The sequence below is a fragment of the Gymnoscopelus braueri genome (genome assembly GCF_963280865.1).
Source record: "Gymnoscopelus braueri genome assembly, contig: SCAFFOLD_82, whole genome shotgun sequence".
Taxonomy (NCBI): domain Eukaryota; kingdom Metazoa; phylum Chordata; class Actinopteri; order Myctophiformes; family Myctophidae; genus Gymnoscopelus; species Gymnoscopelus braueri.
Genome location: NW_027660740.1, coordinates 222,679 through 248,264, shown reverse-complemented (window position 1 = coordinate 248,264; position 25,586 = coordinate 222,679). Strand labels below are relative to the sequence as shown.

At 41.4% G+C, this 25,586-nt stretch overlaps 1 protein-coding gene across 1 annotated transcript; it reads right to left on the bottom strand.

Moving 5' to 3' along the window:
• Window positions 1-758: 758 nt before the first annotated feature.
• On the bottom strand, window positions 759-24,916 carry LOC308081231 (CD276 antigen homolog). The gene is made up of 6 exons (XM_080457618.1): window positions 24,856-24,916; window positions 23,324-23,420; window positions 4,388-4,457; window positions 3,804-3,838; window positions 1,727-2,041; window positions 759-1,184 (listed from the first exon to the last, which is right to left on the bottom strand). Exons 3-6 carry the CDS (start codon window positions 4,396-4,398, stop codon window positions 1,051-1,053), a joined length of 495 nt encoding a protein of 164 aa, XP_080313744.1. The 5' UTR covers window positions 4,399-4,457; window positions 23,324-23,420; window positions 24,856-24,916; the 3' UTR covers window positions 759-1,050.
• Window positions 24,917-25,586: the final 670 nt, after the last annotated feature.

The window sequence follows — 25,586 nt, the reverse complement described above, 5'->3', positions numbered from 1 at the left end:
ACGCAACCACACTTTGCAATTTCCCAGAATTGCGACGCGTCTAGTTATCACTTGCGTTACACAGTTGCACTTACGTAACTTTCCTCTTCTACTCTGGATTTGAACCTGGTTTCCTGCGCAAGTGATGACATGTTTTACCAGTGAGCTAATAGAGCCGGCCTGCTTGCTCAGGGGATAAATTTAATCTTGACCATCAGGTTAAAAGTTGTGTCAGATCCTGTGTCTAGGTGAGACATGACCTTTGACACGATCTAAAGTCTCAATAGAAGAGCAGGGAGACTAAATACAACCACCCCAATTATATAAGTTATATTGTATTAACATACTCTACCATACAGATTGGACAAAATTAAATTGTATTCATTAAATAAAGTTACATAGTGCTGCTTTAATATAACAATATCAAACAGCTAGAACTCAGTCACACATCTAGGTTTAATAATTGCAACAGGATTTTTTCCCCCTGGGTCTTTTACTCTATGACTTAATTAGCTTTTAATCTACTTTTTACCCCAAGAAGGGTCTTATGTTGTTGCCCAATGTTTTTTGTTTTTGTCTTGCCTTTGTTATTTTTATGCCATGGTTTTTAAACCCTGTAGCACTTTGTGATTTGCAAAAATGTAAAGGTTCAAGGTTGGTTCAAGGTTGTACTTTATTGTACATATGGTGTACAGGTACATAAGAGTAAAACTTATTTTGGTTCGGCTTCAGACAATGCAGCAGCGTAAGTAATAACAATAGAATAAAGAAGACAAAAAGTGCAAAAAGAGACTGAAAAGGGCATCATCAAATCAAAAAGTGCAAATCATAAAGTGCGTTATAAAAGTGCGTTATAAATCAAAAGTATTATTGTTTTGATGTGGCATCACCTCTAAAGTCCTCAATAAACTGCAATATGTACAAAGCTTATGCTGCCAGCCTGCTCACTACCTGCTTTAGGGCAGGTACACACTGCAGGACATTATGTCCGATTTTCCAGTAGAATCAGAGACATCATGATGAAAAGCAGAGAGATGTGGGTGTGTTCTCTTACAGACACACTGTCTCCTCTCACACCAGTAGAATCAGAGACATCATGATGAAGAGCAGAGAGCTGTGGGTGTGTTCTCTTACAGACACACTGCCTCCACCAGGAGGAGACGTCACTTCTGGTTCAGCAGTGGGTGTTTTCTCTGTGGGTTTGACTGAAAACATAACAAGGGTTTAGTTAAGGAGTAGTTCACCAAAAAAAACATATTTTCTATCAATTACAAACCCCATGAGGCTTTGAATTTGTGGAGATCGTTTTCTTTTTTGGCACAGAGTCATCACATTATTGACACCAAAACATCAATTCAAGGCTTCGTGGGGAGTGTAATTGATAGAAAATAAATCATTTTGGGGGTGAACTACTCCTTTAAAGATTCAAAGCTGACAAAACAGTGTTGTTATTTAACATACTGAAACACAAACTAGTGTTTTAATCTTGTAATAATAAACTATTATTATCAGACAGCTGACAATATAGTGTAGTTTGGAACATTCATGAATCAAATTTTAAAAAATTACATTATTTAAATAGGAGGCACATTTCCCTCTTATGTTCACACAGCGCTAGTACGCATTTTGCTGATCTGTGTTTGCCTGCGTTTAAAGTGTGCTTGAGCGCGAGCACACACTTGCACACTCGCGCACGCACGCACACGCACACACACACACACACACACACACACACACACACACACACCTTTGACAGTGAGCTCCAGTTGTCGTTTGTAATCAACCTTGGGGATGACACAGTGGTAGTCCCCAGCATCGTTCAGACTGACGTCCATCAGAACCACAGAGAAGTTCCCCTCAGTGAAGAGCTCAGGAAACATATTAATTCTGTTCCTGAAGCGTGGGTCCTGATTAGACAGATCAATTTTGTCGCCAAAGATGTCAATGAGGTTGTGGTTCGCTCTGTAGCGCCAGTAGACGTTGAGGTATGATGAAGTGGTGTAGAAACAGGGCAGCAGAATGTCTTCACCTATAAACACACTGATCCCCTCCTTACAATACACTACACACACACACACACACACACACACACACACACACACACACACACACACACACACACACACACACACACACACACACACACACACACACACACACACACACACACACACACACACAGTGGGTGAATAATGGCCCTTAAAAAATAAGCGTGATTTGATGAACATATATTAGGAAAGCCATATTTAAACAATGATAAAACAGCGTCCTGCAACACTATTATTTACTCACAAAAAAAGGGCAATGATCTGATAGCAAACACAAACCCACACCCACGTAGCTAGAATGGTTGTTGATATTCCAAAGCTACATTATTTGAATATTTGATATTCAGCCATTCTAAGACTAGCACAAACTATACACAAGCATTATACTACAACAGATATGCATTGCTGTTATGAAAGTCCGCCAAGGCTCCGCTGTTTACCCTTTTGTATACGTCGTATCCCAAAACTAATGCTAGATTCCAAGCCGCACGGATGTTTAAAGTTTGGTTCGGCGCATACAATTTTAGGAACGGAGCGAAACTACCCGTTTAAATCGCTTATTTAGTCAGCCTGTGGCCATGTTTCCCATTCAAACCGGAAAACCCCCCTACGTCCGCTGCCAGTACTGCTCCCGGTTTGGCTACAATGGGAAACATGGCCACAGGCTGACTAAATAAGCGATTTAAACGGGTAGTTTCGCTCCGTTCCTAAAATGTTATGCGCCGAACCAAACTTTAAACATCCGTGCGGCTTGGAATCTACCATTAGTTTTGGGATACGACGTATACAAAAGGGTAAACAGCGGAGCCTTGGCGGACGTATACCCGATTCTGGAAGGTAACGACATAGAACCTCATCTCGGAGCTGTATAGCGGAGTGAGAGGTTCTTTATGGAGCTAATTTACCTAATATCTTATTATGGAATAAAGTAAAACCCTCAACCACTTAGTATTCACACTCAAGACAACTTAGCTTGGTATTCACATGTACTGTATATCCAGTCTCAGTGAACATCCATTCTCTTCTGACACATGCAAATCACCAACACTTTGCATTAACCCTTTAAGACCTGAGGCGATTCTTTAAAAAAATCTAAATCCTAACAGTTTTTGGAAAAAAATCTAAACATTTGTTTTTCACGATTTTTCAAAAATAGCAGATCTACAAGCTCGTAGCGCGGCACTCGGTGCCGCGCTATGAGCTTGTATATCTGCTATTTTTGAATAGCCAAAGAAATCTAAAGTGACACAGATGCGTTCCAGGTATTAATGGGTTAATAAAAGTGTATGTGATTAGACGGCGAGACTACTTTCATTCAGCGCCACTCCTATATGCACCTGTTCAGCAAAACAACTTTTTTTATGGATTCTTAAATAAAAATAAAAATAGCTAAAACATGAACATTCTCTCTCACGCTGCTCCGTGCCTGTTTGCAACAAGACCTACAGTAGGCCTAAACTTAGTAGTTTTCTCTAACAACTGGTCTGCACATTTACAACCTGTAAGAGCACTATTAACCACTTTACAAAGATATCATTACAATATGATCATTCATTAGCCACACAAATTAATTAACTGAAATTAACTTCTTTTTTTTTACTTTATTTGTTCATTTATTTTAGAATTGTGAACACGCAAATCTTATACCATCCACCAAGGGGTGCTGCTGCACCATCAGCACCTATACTTCCCAGGCCTTGGTGTTAATATGAACCCAAATATGTACTGCAGACTGTTATGATGTTAATATTAATTGATAAGTGTGTGTGATCTTACCTGAGTTCAACAGCAGGAAGATCAGAATCCAGACACTGACAGATGTGAAATAAACAGACATGTTAGTCATTTTAACACTAATGTATAAGTGGAACCCACTAAACTGTGTTATACATGTCAGTCATAGAGCACCGAAGTCCTGACGTGACTCGTTCATCCCCAGGTTTGCGGAAGTAATTTCTCTATGGAGAATAACATTGGGTCATCTTAGAATCGTCTCATATAAGAATTGTGGTCCAAAAATAAACACCGCGTGTCGGCGTTATTGTCAGGGAGGAGGTTCTGTATCGTTTATGATAGTCAGTCACTTATATTTGATACAGTCTGTTTCTGGCGAAAATGTAACTAATTCGGCGGAAGTAACATTAGCGTTTTCTCACCGTCAGTTGATGCTTCATATCCATAAGAGTCAACACGCCGGGGTCATTTGTTTATTTTTGGAACACAGTTCTTATTTGACGCAATATTAAATACGTCTATGGGATTCAGAACGGGGGTGGAAAACTGCGAACCAGGTAGACAAACAAAGGATGTGTAAATGACGTCAGACTTCGGCGGTCTATATTGACACTTAATGAACATACCTGTCAGTCATGTTGACGGACTGATGGCATCAGAAGTGCTGTCACACTGTTGGTCAGTCTTCACTGCTGCCTGTAATATAGACATTCAGACAAGGATTTCAACAGCAGGTCTTATCCACATGTTTCCCAATGAGCTTACTGGGGGAAAGGGAGGGAAAGAGGGGGGGGGGTAAATTATGGGCATCACTTACTGTTGTCAATCATTCAATTCGTTTGAGTGATCAAAATCAGTCAACAATAATGTAGGAACACAAGAAAGAAGACATAAATCAGAAAGGGTCATATTCTGTTTACTTAGCTACAAGATCTCACTCCACACCTGATTCTAATTACTTAACAAGCACCATTTAGGCCCCGTGCAGAGATTCTGGCGTCACAGCTAGTGTTGCCATGTCTGCTTGTTATAAGCGACATTGAGCTTGTTTTTCTGTAAAGTCTCTTGTAAAGTTGCGGGTTGCAGTTTTTTGTAGTTGCTTACTTGGGTTTGCTTCCTAATGTTGTTTAAACATAACTATATATATATATATATATAACTATATATAACTATATATAACTATATATATATATACATATAACTATATATATATATATATATATATATATATATACATGGTACTTTTAGTCCACTACAATTATTTTAAAACTTTCGTTACCAGTTACTTTGTAGATTTTGATTGTCATTACAAAACACAGTAATCATTTCGGCCATTTGAAAATAGCCGATCTACAAGCTCACAATGCGTCGCGATGCATTGCATATTTTAAAATAGCCGATCTACAAGCTCACAACGCATCGCAGCTATTTTCAAAGAAAAATCTTGAGAAAATTGTGGAATATTTTCCAAATCCACACAGATCTTGTATGGGGGTCTATGACACAACATATCTTCAGAAGGGGGAGGTCTGTGGACAAATATTAATTTGGGGGTCCTTGCCATGAAAATGTTTGAGAACAACTGGCTCAAATAACATTAGGAAACAAGACCAAATAAGCAACTACACTTTCAAGCAACAGCAAAACAATCCCAAAGTCGCTTATAATAAGCGGACATGGCAACACTGGCTGCTTCTGACGAGAGAGAGAGAGAGAGAGAGAGAGAGGGAGGGAGGGAGAGGGAGAGGGAGAGAGAGAAAGAGAGAGAGAGGGAGGGAGGGAGAGTGAGAGAGAGAGAGAGAGAGAGAGAGAGAGAGAGAGAGAGGGAGATATATCACGGGAGACGTCGATTAAAATGAATTGGAATAAAAACAAATACATGTATGTATTGGGTCTGACTCTGGACAGCATCCTAGTGAACTATCCTACAGTGTGTAATCCCTGGTCGGGGATCAATCTATAGTGTGAAAACCACAACGATATATGACAGCCGATTTCAAGAAATAAACTCCTGCAGTGTGTAATGCTTAACGATCAGATGACCCCCGACCACTTTAAAAGTCCTACAGTGTGTACCTGCCCTAATCCCTTTCTGATTTCCGTCAGGTTGTGTTCATTAATTGACTGACACCGATCACTCAAATGAACTGAATGACTGGAAGTGATGCCCATAATTCACGCAAGGGCTCATGAGACACTGGAACTGACCTATATCAGAGCAATGACACAGAGTTGTGGCCAATTTAAGTCCGGAGAGACTCGCCAGGCTTCCTACACTTGCCTCTCATTTCCTCTTTAAAGAGCGCTGGCTGAGACCAGATCAGATCAGATTCACTTTATTGTGACTTAGATGCACTGGTGGTACATAAATGTAAAAAACGTACGCTCGGAAGCTCCAATATAATAAAAACATGATAAAACGACCCAAAACACTCAATAAACAACAGGGCACGGATATCAATCAATGAAAGTGCATATAGCAAAGTAGAGAGGGTTATCGCACAGTCACTCTTTACTGTTCTTTAACTGATGGCCTGTGGGGGGAAAACACTGTTCCTCAGCCTGCTAGTGTACACTAACTAAGGGGATCTTGTATGCAGTACCGCGGGAAGTAGGGGTGCTGGGGGTGCAGCCACCCCCCCTCCCCCCAGGTTTTTTTTGGATAATAAATCGGTAAAATCAGGCAAAAATAATTATTAAATAACATAACTCTAACCTAACCCTAATACTAACCCTAAAACCGAAATAAAGAAACCAAAAACTGGGGAAAAAACGAACCCAATCCGCCCAGAACCGCGGAAAATTGGTGCGCATACCGCACCCCTAACCTAAAAGGTCTTCCCTCGGCTATGCTTGTATCTGTATGCCTTCACCCTTTTGGACTTAATTCAGTCTTTTGTGGGTGTGGGTGGGGTCTTTAATGATCCTCATGGATTTGTTGAGGCAGCGCTGGGTGTAGAGGTCCTCCAGAGGCAGCTCACATGTTCTCTAATGTTCTCTGCAGTGTGAACGACCCTCCTCAGCACCTGCTGCTGTACCAGGATGTGAAGCCTGTGACGTCAGTGTCACGTACCACGCTCCTATAACCGCCTCTGCTCAGGGTCCAGCAACAGGAGACATGACAGAGCATCACCTTCCAGGCACAAAGCCAACTGCAACGCCTTGTCCCTCACTGACCACCTCCTGGCATCTGATAACAGTTTGAATTGAGGATGGAATGCCTCCCAGTCTGACCCACCCGTGTACCTCGGTGTCTTCACAGAGGCAGCAGACGTCATGGCACAGCCGTCGCCATGGTTACTCCCGGACGTCCGTCCCGTCGGTCATCCATCCGCCCCGGGACCACCTCTAGCTGCGGCACGGCCATCTCCTCCAGCGGTCCGTACTCTGCCGCTGGAGGCTTCTGCCGAAGCTAAACTGGTTAACACTCGCATGACTGAGGTTTCATACTCCTCCACCAAGCCTGAAAAATGATCATTTTGATCCCCAAATCAGGCTATCCTATTGGCCACTGTCTCCCCTCTGGGCTCCAGACTAGTTCACACTTTCTCCCCCAAACAGTGGGGGGTTCCATTGTCTTCTAAATAGCCATTAACATCTCAATTGCACTCTGCTGCAGGCAGAAACATTATAAAATAGTAATGTAGTATATATATATATAAAATAGTATTATAAAATGTAATGGTAACTGCAGATTCTGTATGTAAAATCTTTATTTAAAAAAAGCGTATAAAACAGCGCAATCTGTAGCGTCACATTAAACTCTTCAGTGAAACAGACAGTGAAATGGGTTGCCAAATTTTGAGAGAGAAATAAGCAGGCAGGTCTATGAAAATGTTACTGCATACGTTGTGCCCTGAGAAAAGTGAGACATGAAGCAGTAGGCTAGTGTGTATTTCTGTCTGACTCCTATATGTGAGCAGGCCTGGTGTTTCGGGCATCAACTCGCGAGTTGAAAAACAGTAGAAACTAGCTAAATAACTTTTTTTTTTTGTGGCTGATTTTCGTTTTTTTCCATATTAACACAGTTCGAATGTTGAGGAAGCTTTCGATCCCAACAGATATCCGTTTTAGAATCATTAAGTGGTTTAAATTACATTACAAACACAGCAGTGTTTCTGTGTGTTTCTGTCGGTCTTGTGGGGGCGGAGAGTGGTTTTAACTTGCAGGGACAACAGTAGCATGAGTGGTTTTGGTTGGTCGTTGGCCCATTGTTCTCCGGTTACAAGCCTAATCCCCACCCATCAGTTTCGCTCCTCTCTGTGGTGGTGTAAAGTTACTAAGTACATTTACTACCATTTCGCTACTCACCGAAACAAAGGCTGTTTTGTGTTGTTGAAAGTCTATTCTCGGAGGTGGGAAGCCTCTCAGCACCCCACCTACTCTGTAAAATACACTTTTTGGGCAGAAAATAAAATATGTCCGCGAGACGGAAATTATTTGTATTTACTCCACAGTGCCCTCTACAGATTTGGTTAATGGTAAGTTCAAATTGTCCAGATCTGTAGAGGGCGCAGTGGAGTAAATAAAAATAATCTCACTAACGCTCTGGACCAGGACTAGGAAGCGGCCAGTATTGCGTTAGTCTTTTTCGGGACAGAATCTAGTTGTATAAACAATATAACATTGTAGCGAATACAGCAGCTACAGTAGGTGAGGCCAGCTAAAGAACAGGCCGCTCGACGTTCGTATGGAAGTATTTCACTGAAGATGTGGCCAAAACAACAGTGGAGTAACGAGGCTAGGAGCTAGCATTGTTAGCTCGCCGCCAAGCGTCATGGCAGAACGTACACCTGGTGTTTGCATTTCTCCATTTACAACTCGTACATCTACATAAACGTTCATATTTCTTATGTTATATAATATAAAGTGCTTATCTCATGGCCAGGGATGTTAAAATTCTGTTCGGGTAACCCATAAGTACCCATAATCTCCGTATAGTCAAAAAAAAAACATTTTAATCCGATCGGTGGCCATTTTCTCCGTATTTTCTCCATGCTTTCAACTACGTGACCCTATCGGTTGGGAGGTGTAATTGCACTCTGATACACTATAACTCTATGAGCAAATGATCGCCAATCGGATTAAAATGCTTTTTATTGAACAATACAGAAGTTACGGGTACTTATACCCACCCGAAGTAAATTGTAACATCCGTGGCCACGGAATAAGAACTTTATATTTGAAATCCGAACTTTTATGTAGATATACGGGCTGTAAATGGAGAAAGTGCAAAAAACAGGTTGAAGTTTCGTCATGACTGTCATAATATGACCGTCAAGTAATTGCTGCTATAAATCTAGTAGCAGCAAGCGAACTATAGTAACTTGTGTGCAAACTGTGCACAAAACACGTGGGCAGCTATATTATTATTACCATTATAATGTAATTATATATATATAATTATAATAATAATAATAATAATAATAATAGAAAGACGTGAAAAACAAGCCCAAAGTCGCTTATAATAAGCAGACATGGCAACATAGCCTCCCATAGACTCGCTGCACAGCTCGTCTACGGGCCGCTCTGCGGGGGGTCTAGAGGTGTCAACTGCTCTTGCCTGGGGGAGAGCGGTCAATTTAGCCGAAATATAACGGCTGGGATGGTATATATGGTATATATTTCATATTTATAATACGTTTCAGAAGAAAAAAAAAACGGAGATGATTTGAAACAAATATTTAGGAAAAGTCATGAAAGGGGAACTTTCTCAGAGCTTCATGAGAGAAGATAATCCACTTTAAATTCTCAAAATCGGTCATATTGATAGCTTAGTCATGCAAGTGTTAAAGGAGAATACCGGACAAATTAAGTGTTGTCTTTGATGTCTCGTTACTCACCGACCGACGTGAAAAGTGGCGTTCTTTTTTTCCATAGATTCCCGTGTCGTCATTTTTTAAACCCCCTCCGTTGTCAGAATGGGAGCGCGTGGGTTAGGGAGATTCGTCTATTATAACCGAGGCAAAGTTGTTTTTCTCTCGACTGCTAGTCATTGTGGAGTCTCATGATAGTCAAACATGCGTTGAAATTTCCTGCGAGGCCACCGTTAATGGCGAACGATTTAACACTGGATGCTTGTTTCTTTCCAGAACCTGGCAACTCGTGTTGCCAGGTTCTGGAAACAAGCAACCAGTGTTAACTCGTTCGGCACTTTTCACGTCGGTCGGTGAGTAACGAGACATCAAAGACAACACTTAATTTGTCCGGTATTCTCCTTTAACGTCTCCTTACCGAAATAGTTCACTTCTGACACCAGTGTAACGTTCCCAAGAACCGGAGGCGGAGACGTAAGTCCACTCGCTCGCTCGCTCAGTCACTCGCTCGCTCACTCACAGTCACTTCCCTCCTATAAGACCCACATACACAGACCCCTCTACCAATCCCCAAGCTGCATCCAAGAATACATAGAAAAGGTTACCTTTAACACAATTTGGATCGTCTGTTCTGCGCTTCAGAGCTCAGAGATATTAAGCACAGTCAGCATGCTGACTCAGATGCTTGCGTCATCAACATTATTCTGTCTCTCTCTCTCTCTCTCCTCTCTCTATCTCTCTCTCTCTCTCTCTCTCTCTCTCTCTCTCTCTCTCCGTATCTCTCTCTCTCTCTCTCTCTCCGTATCTCTCTCTCTCTCTCGCTCTCTCTCTCTGTGCAGGTGATTGAAAAAACGCTTACGTGCTAAATTTGACTTGGAAATGAATATGACTTTTCAGCACTTATGATAAGCAACATGCACAGACAGGACATTATGTGCTGCTTGTTTGGGAACCTTTGAAAGAGACTTTCAGGTGAGACGTGATCTCTATAGAGAGATCACCTCTCTATCTCTCTATATACAGTAGCTCAACATGCCATTCCAATGTAGATATGGTTGTAAGTTGCATTATTTATATATATATATATATATATATATATATATATATATATATATATATATATATATATATATAGGTAATCTATGTGAACAAATGGGGTGCACCCACTGCACCTGACCTAGTCACATGACCAGGAAGTATAGCGCACCCACTGCACCTGACCTAGTCACATGACCAGGAAGTATAAAAGTCTAGTTCCTCCCAGTAGAGCCATTTGACTCTGCTTCAGAGGATGGTGTTTCCTCTCATGAAGGGTGAAGGAGAACACATGGTAGGCCAAAGCTCAACTTTGTGTAGCACATCATACCCTTTTGTCTGTTGCAGCTAATGCTACTGCTAGCCTATTGTTTGTTTGAGCACATGCTACTGCTAGATTATTGTTTGTTTGAGCACATGCTCCTGCTGGTCTTTGTTTGTTAGCCTGCTGTTTGAGCACATGGATGTTACCATGCCTATATAGCACTTTAATTTGTATCAACATTGTTGTGTTGTATTCGATTTTATTCAAATGTATTTATTATTTTACTTCAGTTTACAAATGAAGTTACCAGTGAACTGCTGTGCTGTGTCTAGACACCGGGAAATACTGGTACAACGGTATTCATTCTATGCATTGCCTCTTTGTGTATTTTAAAGTGTTTTTAGTTCTGTAACATTGCACTGTCTTCTTCTTGTAGCTGTGGTGCTGGAATTGTCCCCTGCCCTTGTCCCTGCATTGTAGCCTACTGCATTGTGTGCATTCACTGCAAAGCAAAGTAGGTTTATGCCGTTTGTTCTTTTTAATGATTTGAATACAGTGTTTGCATTATGTTTAAATACTGGGGCTGGCAACTAATGTGTTTTGTTTGTTTCGTTAAAGGGATCAGTCCAGCCACTGTTTTCCACTGTTATTTTACTTTGATTTGTTTATTTGAGTTTATTTGAACATCTTTGCCTTACTGACTATTGCCTGAAATTTTAATAATCCATGTATTACATAGTTGTTTAATACAGTATGTTCTATTTTTACACAAACTCTCTGGTAATTTGTTCCTGTTTAAGGGAAGTTGGTCATATTACGAGAGAGCGCGAGAGAGAGAGAGAGAGAGCGGACCGGTTAATTGACCTGAGAGCTGCTCGCAGGCGGACAGACAGGGGGGGTAAACATAATCTCCGCCCCCTGGCCGCTCTGGCCTGGCAGAGATAAATATATGTATAAACACCTACTGTAAATGCAACTTAAAGGAGCACTTCACCTATTTTCAACCTCAACTTTTTACTTTTTGGTCCTCACTAATGCTCATGATAAGATGGCACAATTTACGCAACAAACAAAAAAAGGTTGAAATGACCAAACTTGCCTACTGACTGTATCACTGGTAGTCAGGTTTCTGAACTGTCCACAGCTCTCCTCTGAGACACACAGCAACAAGTAGAGTCACAGAAATAGTTCCATCTTAATGAGCATCAGTGAGGACCAATAAAGTCTCTTTAGTCTAGACTCTAATAAAGTAGTAGTAGACTCTTTCGCTCACACCCAAGTTAAAAATATCAATCATGGTACAGTACATGACACAATAACATTGCCGCCTCCTCCCTCTGTGTCACAGACAAACAGGCTGTGGTGGACCCCATGCACATGTAGACACACGTAGACACAGACAATATGTCATTATGAGCTTACATGAAACGACAGGCTACACCTTTCAACATGGCATGTATACAACTCAGTGGTGTAAAGTAACTAAGTACATTTACTCAAGTACTGTACTTAAGTACTGTTTTGAGGTATTTTTACTTTACTGGAGTATTTCCAATTTTCAGTACTTTTTTCCATCTCGGAGGCAAATACTCCACTACAATTATTTAAAAACTTTAGTTACTTTGTAGATTTGGATTATTATTACAAAGCACAGTAACCACTTCACTCCTACGGCCATTTAAAAATAGCCGATCTACAAGCTCACAATGTGTCCCGATGCAACGCATTGTGAGCTTGTAGATCTGCTATTTTCAAAAGACTTTTATATATTTTATACATTTGAAAACTTGTGAAATGGGACATTCTGCATAATGATTACTTTCTACATTTGGTACTTTAAGTACATTTTCATATCAATACTTTTGTACTTTTACTCAAGTACATTTTGAATTCCGGACTTTTACTTTTAACAGAGTATTTCTACATTGCAGTATTGATACTTTTATAATAGTAAAATGTGACTAATTTTTCCACCACTGCCCCCTTCCCTTATATTATAGTTCATCTTGAAAGCATCTAGCCAGATGGACTAATTAAGTCCTCAACAACTGGTAAGACCAGTGTGCACGTCCACAAGACGACGTTTGGTTTTATTGTACACAGCTCAGTGTCAGCACCAGTACAACAAAACATTGGGCGCTCAGACAGTACTCAACATTTAACACGTCATGGTGAATGCCCTGCTGTGTGGTAAACACCTGTGGTGACCATCTCCTAACCCTACTCACATTATTGGATAAAGTGAATACGTAGGTCTAGAGTGGACGCTGAAACAGTGGTGTGTGTGTGTGTGTGTGCGCGTGCGTACGTGCGTGCGTGCGTGTCTATCTAAGACTGACAAGAGTCATGAGTTTAACATCAACTCAGAACCGATTAGTGTGCATGACCTACATAAGACGTACAACTACCTAGGTCATAGATTTAATATAGCAGGAGAATGAAAAGAACAGGTTGAGTACATCACGACTGAGTTTACAGCCAGGCTGAACCTGATTGATGCTTCACCACTGCCACTGTATTCGAGAGCTGGCGAAAACTTCTGGGAACTCAGATTACTGCAAATGAAGCTGGTTGCTATTAGGCAGGTTGCCCTGTCCAGAATTCAACACCTCTTCTCCAACGTTCACCTAGCATGCAAAACACTTAGTGAACTAAATGACAAAATAGTTCATTTTGTGAGGAAGTGGTTCAGACTTAACACCCACACCACCAGAGACATTATTTTCCAGTCCAAACAGGGGGGTGGGTTTGGCGTCCCAAACGTGGAGTGGATATATAATGCCACAAGGCTGGCTCACTTGCTAAGCATGCTAAACAGTGATGACAAGACTGTCAGGGAACTTGTTAGATCTTAACTGTTTTTAAATATGAAACGATGTAAAGTGTCCCTGGCAAGAGAGGGCGAGCCAGGTTTCCTGAGGTTCAGAAGAAAGCCCAACCTTAAAATGGACTCGCACGCTTCTGGGTTTGGGGTGTCGTCAGATTGGCCTGACCTCAATGACCTCTGTGTGAGAACTGGAGTATCCCTACACTGGGTTCGACCTGACTCAGACACTGTAGCAGTTTCTGAGGACATTATTACCAACTGTTTGATCTCAGTAAGGGCTACAATACTTGAGTAAATGTACTTAGTTACTTTACACCACTGCTTGCTATTGCTTATGGGCCCTTCTATGGCTCTCTTCCCAGGTTTTCCCCAGAAATGGATTTCAGACCCTTGCCCTGAATATTTGCTGAACTCAGAGTAGATGTTTCACCATAAATACTTTTACTCAATATCCTGCTCTAGAGGCCTGTTCTATCCCTTATCTTCTTTCTCTAGTTTTACATAGGATCTCACCCCTGCATAGGAGGTTTCTCTTCTACATACGTAGGAGTTCTCACCACTACAATAGAACCCAGGCTTTTCATATGTACGTCTGGTGACTTGAGGCTTGTGAGGCCTTATAATAAAAAAAACAGCCCAGATTTGATGTACTCGCTATTTATATGTACTGCTATTTCTTTCCTGCCCAGTGAGATTAAAACAGCCCTACTGGGCTGAAAACCTCCCAATCTGGCAGCACTGCTAATTTCCAAAGTTTGGCCTGTATTGCACAAAATACCACAAATTGTGAATGCGGTGCTCCCGATTGCTGTGAAACTTTGCACACACTTTCCACTACTAGGTCAAGGAAGAACCTCCATCCCAATTTATTTTTAATCTCCTCATGGTGGCGCTACAACAGCCCACTTCACGTTTTGGCCTATAACTCTTGAACCGTAGGGTCGTACAATCAACCTATTTTTTTCCCCTGGATTCTGTGGATCATGGTGTAACATATACTAGGTCCTGTAGGTCCTGTTTGTGCCAGATAATATTTTCTTCAAAACACACTTATATAGTCTTACTGCAATTCATTCAATTATTACAATAAGCATACATGACATGCATTCACGTGATCATACACTATGTATATCTTTCTTCCCCTTTATCACATGATGGCCTGGCCTGCACAGTGTCTCTGTCTGGTTGTCTGCTCTGGTTAATTTGATCTCTATGAGCCTGTTGTGTGTAACCGCTCTCATCTGTTTCTCATTAATGCAGCAGACACTAAACAATCTGGGCTCAGTGCTTTTACTAGCAACCATCTGAGTAAAAGACAAGTTGTCAGAGGCAGGTCAGAGTAGCGTTTTTCTTTGAAATGTCTCTTCAAAGCCCAGCAAACAATCCAATTACATAATTTGTTTGTATTACCTGAACAGCCAACATTATTAACAACAATAACAACAACAACGTGACTATCCAGTAGAGTTCTCAACGGGCCTGAAAATTAAGGCTCGGCCCTAACTGGGCCCGACTGGGCCGGCCCGAGGCTCGGCCCGAACCCGACTATTTCCATCATGTTAGGCCCGAAACCCGAAAAAACCCGAGGGGAAAAAAAAAAGAAAAAAAAGTTTTTGGATTATTTTTTTTTTTTAAAATATTTTTACTATTATTATTCTGTTCTGAATGTGTATTTATCTATTATGAAGATGGCGCTGACGGCGCTGACTGACATTAACTTACACTGACTGTGTTGATTTAAATGAAGTTAAATCCTTGTCTTTGGCTCACGGACACACCTCTGTGCAATGCGATGCATCGTCTCCGTCTCCTCTCCCCCCTGACTGTCTGAGACCGACTCGAGACTGTTGTTAACCTATTAGCTTAAGTTTACACGCGTTGGGTGAAAAATATTATAATACTGAACTAAACTCTCAAAAGTACCCGTATATTCTGTATTGTTCAATAAAAAGTATTTTAATCCGATCAGTGGCCATTTTCTCATAATGTATCAGAGTGCAATACACCTACAAACCGATAGGGTGGCTTTGTTGAAAGCGCATGGAGAAAATGGCCACCGCACCGATCAGATTAAAATGCTTTTTATTGAACAATACGGATGATACGGGTACTTCTGAGAGCCCGCCCCGTACATAAATGTAACATCCGTGGCCATGGGATAAGCACTTTATATTTGAAATATGAATGTTCATGTAGATGTACGGGCCATAAATGGAGAAAGTGCAAACACCAGGTTGAAGTTCATCCATGACGGTCGTGACAGGGAGAAGGGTCCATTGATTTCTGAACGAACCTGACCACTGAATGTACACTATTGTTGAAGGAGCTCCGTTCCGGTAGCAAATATAACACATCCGGTTTCTGAGCTAGCAAATATAAGGTTTCCGGTTGCCTTCAAAGTAAGAGCATCGCATTTAATTTTTTATGAAAGACATACATGCATTTCGAAAAAGACATTTATACAGTGGTGGAAAGTAACTAAGTACATGTAATCAATTACTGTACTATGCATTTTGAAAAATACACGTATACAGTGGTGGAAAGTAACTAAGTACTACTCCACTACATTTCAGAGGCAGATATTATACTAGTTACTTGTTACTTTGTATATTTTTGATTATAATTACAAGACCACTTCAGCCCTATTTAAACTTTGGAAATTTGAAAATAGCCGATCTACAAGCAAAATATTTTTATATTTATACAAGACCACTTCAGCCCTATTTAAACTTTGGCAATTTGAAAATAGCCGATCTACAAGCAAATATTTGTATATTTAATTACATTTTGATACCAGTACTTTTACTTAATTACATTTAGAATTCAGGACTTTTACTTTTGCAGAGTATTTCTACATTGCAGTATTGATACTTTTACTTAAGTAAAACATTTTAGTACTTTTTCCACAACTGCATTGATGGATGTAAATATAAGAATTGGCCTATACGCCCTAACAGGTCGTTATTGAAATTGGCCTTTGATCCACATTCAATGGGCACTTGTGTGTGTGTGTGTGTGTGTGTTTCTCATGGCATGGTGTTTTTTTGCCTCAATTTCTTTAGAGCACAAAGCCCAAATACCATTGAATATAATGTGTGTGTGTGTGTGTGTGTGTGTGTGTGTGTGTGTGTGTGTGTGTGTGTGTGTGTGTGTGTGTGTGTGTGTGTGTGTGTGTGTGTGTGTGTGTGTGTGTGTGTGTGTGTGTGTGTGTGTGTGTGTGTGTGTGTGTGTGTGTGTGTGTGTGTGTGTGTGTGTGTGTGTGTGTGTGTGTGTGTGTGTGTGTGTGTCAATGCAACAACTACAGTAGTTAAAAAACAGTTTTGTCTGAATCCAGCCACTGTAGTCCACACACTAAACCTATATTTTCTACAGAGGTTGTGAATATTTGATTGTTAGGTTAGTGCATCAATGATCTTGTTGTACAGTATGTTAAAATGTTTTGTTGAAATGTATATACAAAAAATCTGTTATTTCTAATTATGCTGCCGGTATCGTGTCTGTGATTATAATGAGCAGGGGATTTTAGCAGGTCACAGCTGATTAGAAGGTTGTAAAGTAAGGGTTTTTTTTTAGGCAAACTTTGCAGCATCGGGTAAAGAGTAAATAATATATGTGTGTGTGTGTGTGTGTGTGTGTGTGTGTGTGTGTGTGTGTGTGTGTGTGTGTGTGTGTGTGTGTGTGTGTGTGTGTGTGTGTGTGTGTGTGTGTGTGTGTGTGTGTGTGTGTGTGTGTGTGTGTGTGTGTGTGTGTGTGTGTGTGTGTGTGTGTGTGTGTGTGTGTATAAGAATTCGACTACGCCCTAACAGGTCGTTATTGAAACAACACACCCAGACTGCTGTAGAGGAGCTCCTCACGGAATTGAGGTGCAAAGAGAAGGAGATATTTGGTGCCAACACAACACCCATGCAGATTAATAGTGATAGGTCCATAGTGCTTTTGAAAGCCAGTATGCATATCTTCAATGGAGATAGCATGAAAATGTACTTGTTACGCTGCTGGAGAATAGTGAATGGAAAGGCAGATAGCAAAGATTTGAATTTTTGTACCATAAGAGCATGTAAGAGTCATCTGATGAAACAGGCAAGTCACATTTGCAAACAACAGTACAATACTAGAGATTATAGGTTTAAGTTGGCTATGTTAATCTTCAGCGCTTTAGTTAATGCCAAAACACTGAAACAAGCAGGTAATATAGTATCTGCTGCTTGTATTGTACTTGGTAGCAAAAGGAACTCCAGCGAGGTGGCAGCTAGTCTTGGCCGCATTGAGGATGAAACACAGAAGCTGCCAGGAATTGCAGGAATTATTGATAAAGAGCATGATCGACAAGACAATTCATATGACACTGCGGTTGATGATATATTTGACTTGACTGCTGATGTTTGTGAAGGTACATCTCCCTTCAAAGACTATTTTGAACAACTAAGGGCTACAGCCAATAATACAATTAAAACCAGCAATGACACAGGTGAAAATCAATACCATGGAGAAACTATTTTAAACAAACTGTTCTCAAACTTCCTCCCAACTATTCCAATATGGTCAGATCTACTCTCAGGTGATTTGCAGCGATTCTCTGGAGCCTATGCTGCACAAATAAACCATGGTAAGAAAAGCACAGCTATTAGTGAGGCCATGTTCAAAAACACAAAAGTGTTGCTTTTACGAAATGAGAAACACAGAATTGACGAATGTATACAGCGCATACGCTCACTATACAAGCAGTCAGCCATAGATTTCATTGCCAAAGTAGGCTACAGGATATCACAGGCATCACAGCGTCCACACCCACCACCTGTAGAAGAGTGGAACAAAAAGAGAACTCTGCCGCCACAGCTGAGACGCTCTTATCAAAATAAGCCACAAGCAAATTCAAAGATTTTCTTACAAAATGACAGCTCAGCAAGTGTGCCAGACAAAACAAAGGCACAAAACAGAGGCACAAATGAGGAAATATGCAATAGTATATGCAGGTTTGCAAATAATGAGAGTAATTGTTGGCTAAATGCAACCCTACAATCGATACTGCATCTGCAAGTAGTACAAGATAAATTGAAACAGTTGACACCTACTTATATGGTTGCGATGTCATCAATGCCAGGGAATTTAGCAGCTCTCATCCAAGCGTTTTTTCAAAATCCAGGGCACACATTTGATGCTAAAACAATCCATGGTGTCACTCAAGAATTAGTCAAGAGCATCCCAGCGTTGTCCTTGTCAATGCACAATGACCCACTAGATTTGATACACAAATTATTAATCTGGTTGCATGATTGTAGTGTCCAAACAACTGCTATGGCAAAACATACAGACATCTGTAAAAAATGTGCATCGAAAGTTGAAAGCATTTCATGCGCGCCTACTGTTTTTGCATTACCGCTGACACAGAAATGTGAGTCCCTCAATTCTCTTTTCGAACACACAATCATGGAAGGTGAAGGTCAACAGAGATGTACAGCATGTGGTTCAGAAATGAAGAGACAAATATGTTGGATTGATGCTCCTGATGTCATTACTCTTTCTGTGTCCTGTGTTGATAATGGTGGGACGGTGCTCCACACGCCTGTAGTCCCATCTGATATAATCGAAATTCCCATTCGTGACAGCAGTAAAATTAAGTATAAGTTGGGCTCAATCATTTGTCATGTAGGCTCAGTGGCCAAAGCCGGACACTTCTGGGCACATTTGCTTTATGACAATGTTGTAATTAGAGCAGATGATACAAATATAAACATCCTTCAACCAGCAAATGCATTGCAATTGGCAAAACCACATGGGTACATTTATTTCTATGTGAAATGTAATGATGCATCACTTAATGCTGTTATCACAATAGAGGACAATTTGGAAGATATTGGCCATGGTGTGGATGTGTTTTTTTGCAATGAAAGACCAAATCACAATATGTGTGAAGCCATACCATTACCAATACTAACATTTCTAAAACAGACATCTGCTTTCCAAAAATGTCACACACGGCTTGCAGCAGCAGCAGCAGCAGCGCAGTCCCCAGCATTGTTTAAAAGAGCGCTTGAGAAACTTGCCAACACTCAGGTGGTGTCATTAGTGTCTCGGCAATTTTCTATGACAGACGTGTACCACATATTAAACAGCTTTGTGAATGACACACTTGGGGCTCCTTTCCTTGGAAATGACCTGCTTTGCCTTAAAAGTCTTGGTCGCTATATTTGTACTCAATGTGGTGACCAGGCCGTACCATCTAGAAAGAACATATCAGAACTCATAGTGCAGCCACTTGAAGTGTCACAAAAAGGCATCTTGGACACAGTTGCCAAAATATGTTCTGCTCAACTTGACCAATGTGAAACATGTAAGCAGGACTTAAGCTTATCAACCTATCAAGTAATTCACAGCCCACAGACTTTACTTCTCCTGCTAAGATCTGGTGCAGAAATTCCCAAAACGTTCACTCTCTCCTGTCTGTACCACCAAAATGATTATGCTGTGTCCAGCATTTGTGCATTTTTTGACAAGTCACCATATGTGTCATTGTACATGTGTAAAGACCAGCAATGGCATATCATGACAAAAGCATCCAATGACACAGCAGGCTATACCTTTGAGCTGATGCTAAAAATACTGACCACAGCTAGTTGCTTTGTCGTGTCATACGAGAAAACTAATAGTGTGAAACTAATCAACTTTCAGCAGGTCGAACAAAAACATAAATGCACAGACAGATGCAAACAACACAAGCAGACAAGGGCTAGAAAAGGGAGATCCATTCCAACGGCAGCTGTGGAGAATAACGAGTGGCTGAGTGATAAGATGATCGATGAGTACCATAAGCTCTTGCTTTCGAGTGTTGAAAGAAAAAAAATGCATTTATTTGTCCCAGCACTTTTGTAAGCCAACAGTTACAGAGTTTTTGGTGTGATGACATCAGTGTCCTCCCAGATGTACCACGAGCATCACGCAATTGGTGGAACTACGAGTTGGTGATATTGCCCGTCAACGCAAATAAGTCCCATTGGGGAGCCATCGCGGTAGATTTCACCAAAAAGACAGTGAATGGTGATGTTATAGTATTATATGTTGTGATAATGGATTCACTACGTGTGCATGAGCAAGACCTGGTTAAGGCATTTTTTCCACTGCAAAGGTACTTAGCATTACAGTACTTTGCATTGTATGGTAGAGGTATGGGTATTACATTTAGATATGAGTGTTATCACAGTTGTCCCAATTTCATAGAACAAACTGACGGCAGCAGCTGTGGTATTTTCACTTGTTTGTTTTCCAAAGCTGTTCTGTTTGATGTGAGCCTCAACACTTTCAAAAGCCACCGTGAAAAGCGAGATTGTGTTATGCATGAGTTGTCAGGCAAAAAGATATTTATCTGAGTACAAAGTTAAAGCATGTACTGTGATTTACTGTATCTTGGACAAACTACCTAAAAGGCTCTGTTGTGTCTGTTGTAGGAGAACGTCACAAATGGAGGATGCGAGGGACCAGAACTGACATGTTCCCAAGACACCAGGAGGGAACGTCATTTTGGTCTTCCTTTTTTTCCTTTAGGTTTTGATTTAATCAAATGTTTTCTTCTTTTTTTCTTTTGTCTTTGTGCTTACTGTGATCATCTAATTTGTATACACTATTGTCTGAAAAGGGACCTTTTCTGACCCCTGACCTCACCGGACGGCCCGCCACTTTTCCAAATACAGCTCTCCCGCTTAGCGGAGAGTGTGGCAGTGTAGAGGGGCTCTCCCCGAACGCGTGCGTACCTCCGAAGTTCCGGCGCCAAGCACCGTCTCCTGTCCAGTGTCCAATTTGTATACACTATTGTCTGAAAACGGACCTTTTCTGACCCCTGACCTCACTGGACGGCCCGCCACTTTTCCAAATACAGCTCTCCCGCTTAGCGGAGAGTGTGGCAGTGTAGAGGGGCTCTCCCCGAACGCGTGCGTACCTCCGAAGTTCCGGCGCCAAGCACCGTCTCCTGTCCACTGTCCAGTGTCCAATTTGTATACACTATTGTCTGAAAAGGGACCTTTTCTGACCCCTGACCTCACTGGACGGCCCGCCACTTTTCCAAATACAGCTCTCCCGCTTAGCGGAGAGTGTGGCGGTGTAGAGGGGCTCTCCCCGAACGCGTGCGTACCTCCGAAGTTCCGGCGCCAAGCACCGTCTCCTGTCCAGTGTCCAATTTGTATACACTATTGTCTGAAAACTGACCTTTTCTGACCCCTGACCTCACCGGACGGCCCGCCACTTTTCCAAATACAGCTCTCCCGCTTAGCGGAGAGTGTGGCAGTGTAGAGGGGCTCTCCCCGAACGCGTGCGTACCTCCGAAGTTCCGGCGCCAAGCACCGTCTCCTGTCCAGTGTCCAATTTGTATACACTATTGTCTGAAAAGGGACCTTTTCTGACCCCTGACCTCACTGGACGGCCCGCCACTTTTCCAAATACAGCTCTCCCGCTTAGCGGAGAGTGTGGCGGTGTAGAGGGGCTCTCCCCGAACGCGTGCGTACCTCCGAAGTTCCGGCGCCAAGCACCGTCTCCTGTCCAGTGTCCAATTTGTAGACACTATTGTCTGAAAACTGACCTTTTCTGACCATTTATCCATTTAGATAAATTATTAATGTTTAAAAAACCGTTTTTGTTACACAGAAACATAATATGTGTTGTGTAGAAACATAATATGTCGTTTAAATGCTTAATTTATAGTTTTAATGTGCAAATTAACCGTTTTTCAATGGCTCCTTTTTGCTCTAGAGTGTACTCTTATTCTGAAGAGATCGTCCACCGGAAGTCTTATATTTGCTCCGTTATATTTGCTGACGGAACACTGCTTGTTGAAGGCTGGTGTACTGTAGACCGAAATTGACGTGGGTTTTTGTATTAAAAATGATATGGATGCATCATGCGGTAGCCCTGAAACATGAACGTGAACCATGGCTACATAATATGCGGAAATGGATTACAAGAACGCCCAAGACACACTCGCCCCGGGTCTAATCCGGCGGCCTCTGTCCACGAAATGAATGGGGGCGAGTGTGTTTTGTGGCGAGTGTTCTGTTTACCACCGGAACGCTCGCCCTGAATCGCTTTTTTTTTACTCTCTCTCGCTCTGCTGCCTGAGCCATGAGCGTGAGCAGCACAGTGCAAGTTAACGCCAGTAAGTCAGCGCCGTCAGCGCCATCTTCATAATAGATAAATACACATTCAGACAGAACAGAATTAAAAAATATATTATAAAAAAAATTAAATATTTTTAAAAAATCATTAATTTTTTTTTTTTTTTTAATGGAGCCCGAGGCTCTGCTCGGCCCGACCAATTAGCATACTTTTGAGGCCCGGCTCGGCCCGAAAACGTCGGGTCGGGTCGGGTTCGGGTAGAATTTGAGAACTCTACTATCCAGTGTTGCAGTGACACGAAACAATGAATGATATCTCTCTCTCTCTCTCTCTCTCTCTCTCTCTCTCTCTCTCTCTCTCTCTCTCTCTCTCTCTCTCTCTCTCTCTCTCTCTCTCTCTCTCTCTCTCTCTCTCTCTCTCTCTCTCTCTATCTACTATATCTATATATATATATATATATATATATATATATATATATATATATATAGTAAACACAATAACAATTGTACACTCCACATACCTGAGTAAAAGACACAGGGATACAAGTTCTCAGAGCCAGGTCAGAGTAGTGTTTTTCTCCAGCTCCTACGGGTCAGAGTAGTGTTTTTCTCCAGCTCCTACAAGCCCACATGACAAACATAGAAATCAGTGAGTCTCTTCAAAGCCCAGCACACAATGACAAGCCAGATTTCCACAAGTATAGACCTCCTCTGACCACACAGTGTCACTATTTACTCTTTTGTGTGTACATAGTGGAAAACATAGGAAACATTTTTGTTGAACTTCACATTGAAAGCATTGCATATGTATACATCTGTTAGTTACATGTGCAGCCTTATAGATCCTCAGTCAGGGCTCTCCTGTTGTTGTTCCCCAAACTCCCCTCATCACTATGGGTGATCTAGGGCACCTACTGTAGACTCTGGAACACCCTGCCTTTAAAATAACTTCTGAAAACGTACGTTTACACCAGGGCCTTCTCTTAAATCTTATTGTGTTTTAATTGTTTTGTTTTTGTTTACGGTATCTGGTTGTCATTTGAATGAGTCCCACTAATCTTAGATTAGATGTTGGCCTAGCCATGGTTCACATGCCGCTTGTATACAAGCGTCATGGTGCCGAGTCCCCCTGGTTTATAGCAGTGTTCGATGTTTGTTACATTGCCAACTCTCACATGTACATAAACGTTCAGATTTCAAATATAAAGTGCTTACCCCCGAGCCACGGATGTTACAAGGCGACCCGGACTGCGATAAGTACCCGTATCTCCCGTATTGTTCAATAAAAAGCATTTTAATCCCATCGCCGGTCTTCTTTTTTTTTTTTTTTTTTTTATGTATCAGAGTTCAAATACACCTCCCAACCATTAGTGTCGCATGGTTGAAAGTATCGGAGAAAATTTGGAGAAAATGGCCGGCGATCGGATTAAAATGCTTTTTATTGAACAATACGGGAGATACGGGTACTTATCGCGGTCCAGATCGCCTTGTAACATCCGTGGCTCGGGGGTAAGCACTTTATATTTGAAATTTGAACGTTTATGTACATGTGAGAGTTGGCAATGTAAAAAAATCGAACACCGCTATAAACCAGGGGGACTCGGCACCATGACTGTCATGTTTCAGGGCTAGATGTTGGCCTATTTGACAGTGCAGAGGCATAATTGCCTTGATGCCTATAACATTAACGAGCGTCAACAAGCGTGAGCTGGACCCAGACAAACACACCTGCCCTCTGCAGTGCTCTAATTTGAAAGTGACTTGAGTCTGTCTAATTTATCTCCAAAAGCCCTTGAATATGATGGAATATGATTAAGGATTACTGTGATTATGGTAAGCTCACATTTCATATCACACACACCATAGGCCTACAGTAAGAACCCCCCCCCCCCCCCCCCAAAAAAAAAAGGCAGACAATATCGGGAGGCCGATAATATCGGACATCCATACTTACATGCTGCTAATAAATGTAGACTACTCTTTTTTTATTGTCTATTTACACATACACATACATAGGCTACAGTGCAGTAGTTTGAAATGAAGCAGAGCTTACCTTTCTACGTTGCTCAAAATAGTTTTGCACGGTCCAAAATAAAACTCTGAGCTCTGCATGCTTACACCCGGTACACTGTGTGTGTGGCCTATATTTATACTGTGTGAGCATCACAGAGTGTGTGAGTCATTAAGTATATAGACCAAGCAAAGCAGAGATGGGAAGTAACTGAGTTACAAGTACTTCGTTACTGTAACAAAATACTTTTTTCGAATATTTGTACTTTACTGAGTATTAATTTTTCGGACTACTTTTTACTTTTACTTGTTACTTTAGTTTTAATGTTGCGCGCAGATCAAACGAAAGGAAGTAGCCCACTACCAGCGCAAGTTATTATTTATAGCTCCGTGTCACGTTGGCTCTTATTTTGAAATCCTTAGAGGAAGTTTGTTTCTGTTGATCACGAGCTGTTATGACTCGGCTGAGACCTGTGTGTGTGTGTGTGTGTGTGTGTGTGTGTGTGTGTGTGTGTGTGTGTGTGTGTGTGTGTGTGTGTGTGTGTGTGTGTGTGTGTGTGTGTGTGTGTGTGTGTGTGTGTGTGTGTGCAATAAACAACAACACCACGTGGATTAATCGCAGGTGTGTGCGCACGCGCGTGTGGCCTTTACATTGAAGAAGACTTGTCTATGAAGTACAGTACAGTTGTTAATGCCATCTCTTGCTCTGTCTGTCTGTCTGTCTGTCTGTAGTATGGTAACAGGATAGGTGGGCACTATGGACATCTGGGCACC

Coding starts and splice junctions, on each gene's coding strand:
- LOC308081231 (XM_080457618.1), bottom strand. Junction 2,042..3,803: donor CTTCCTGCTGTTGAACTCAG/GTAAGATCACAC, acceptor GTGTGTGTGTAG/TGTATTGTAAGGAGGGGATC. Junction 1,185..1,726: donor ACTGGAGCTCACTGTCAAAG/GTGTGTGTGTGT, acceptor TTATGTTTTCAG/TCAAACCCACAGAGAAAACA.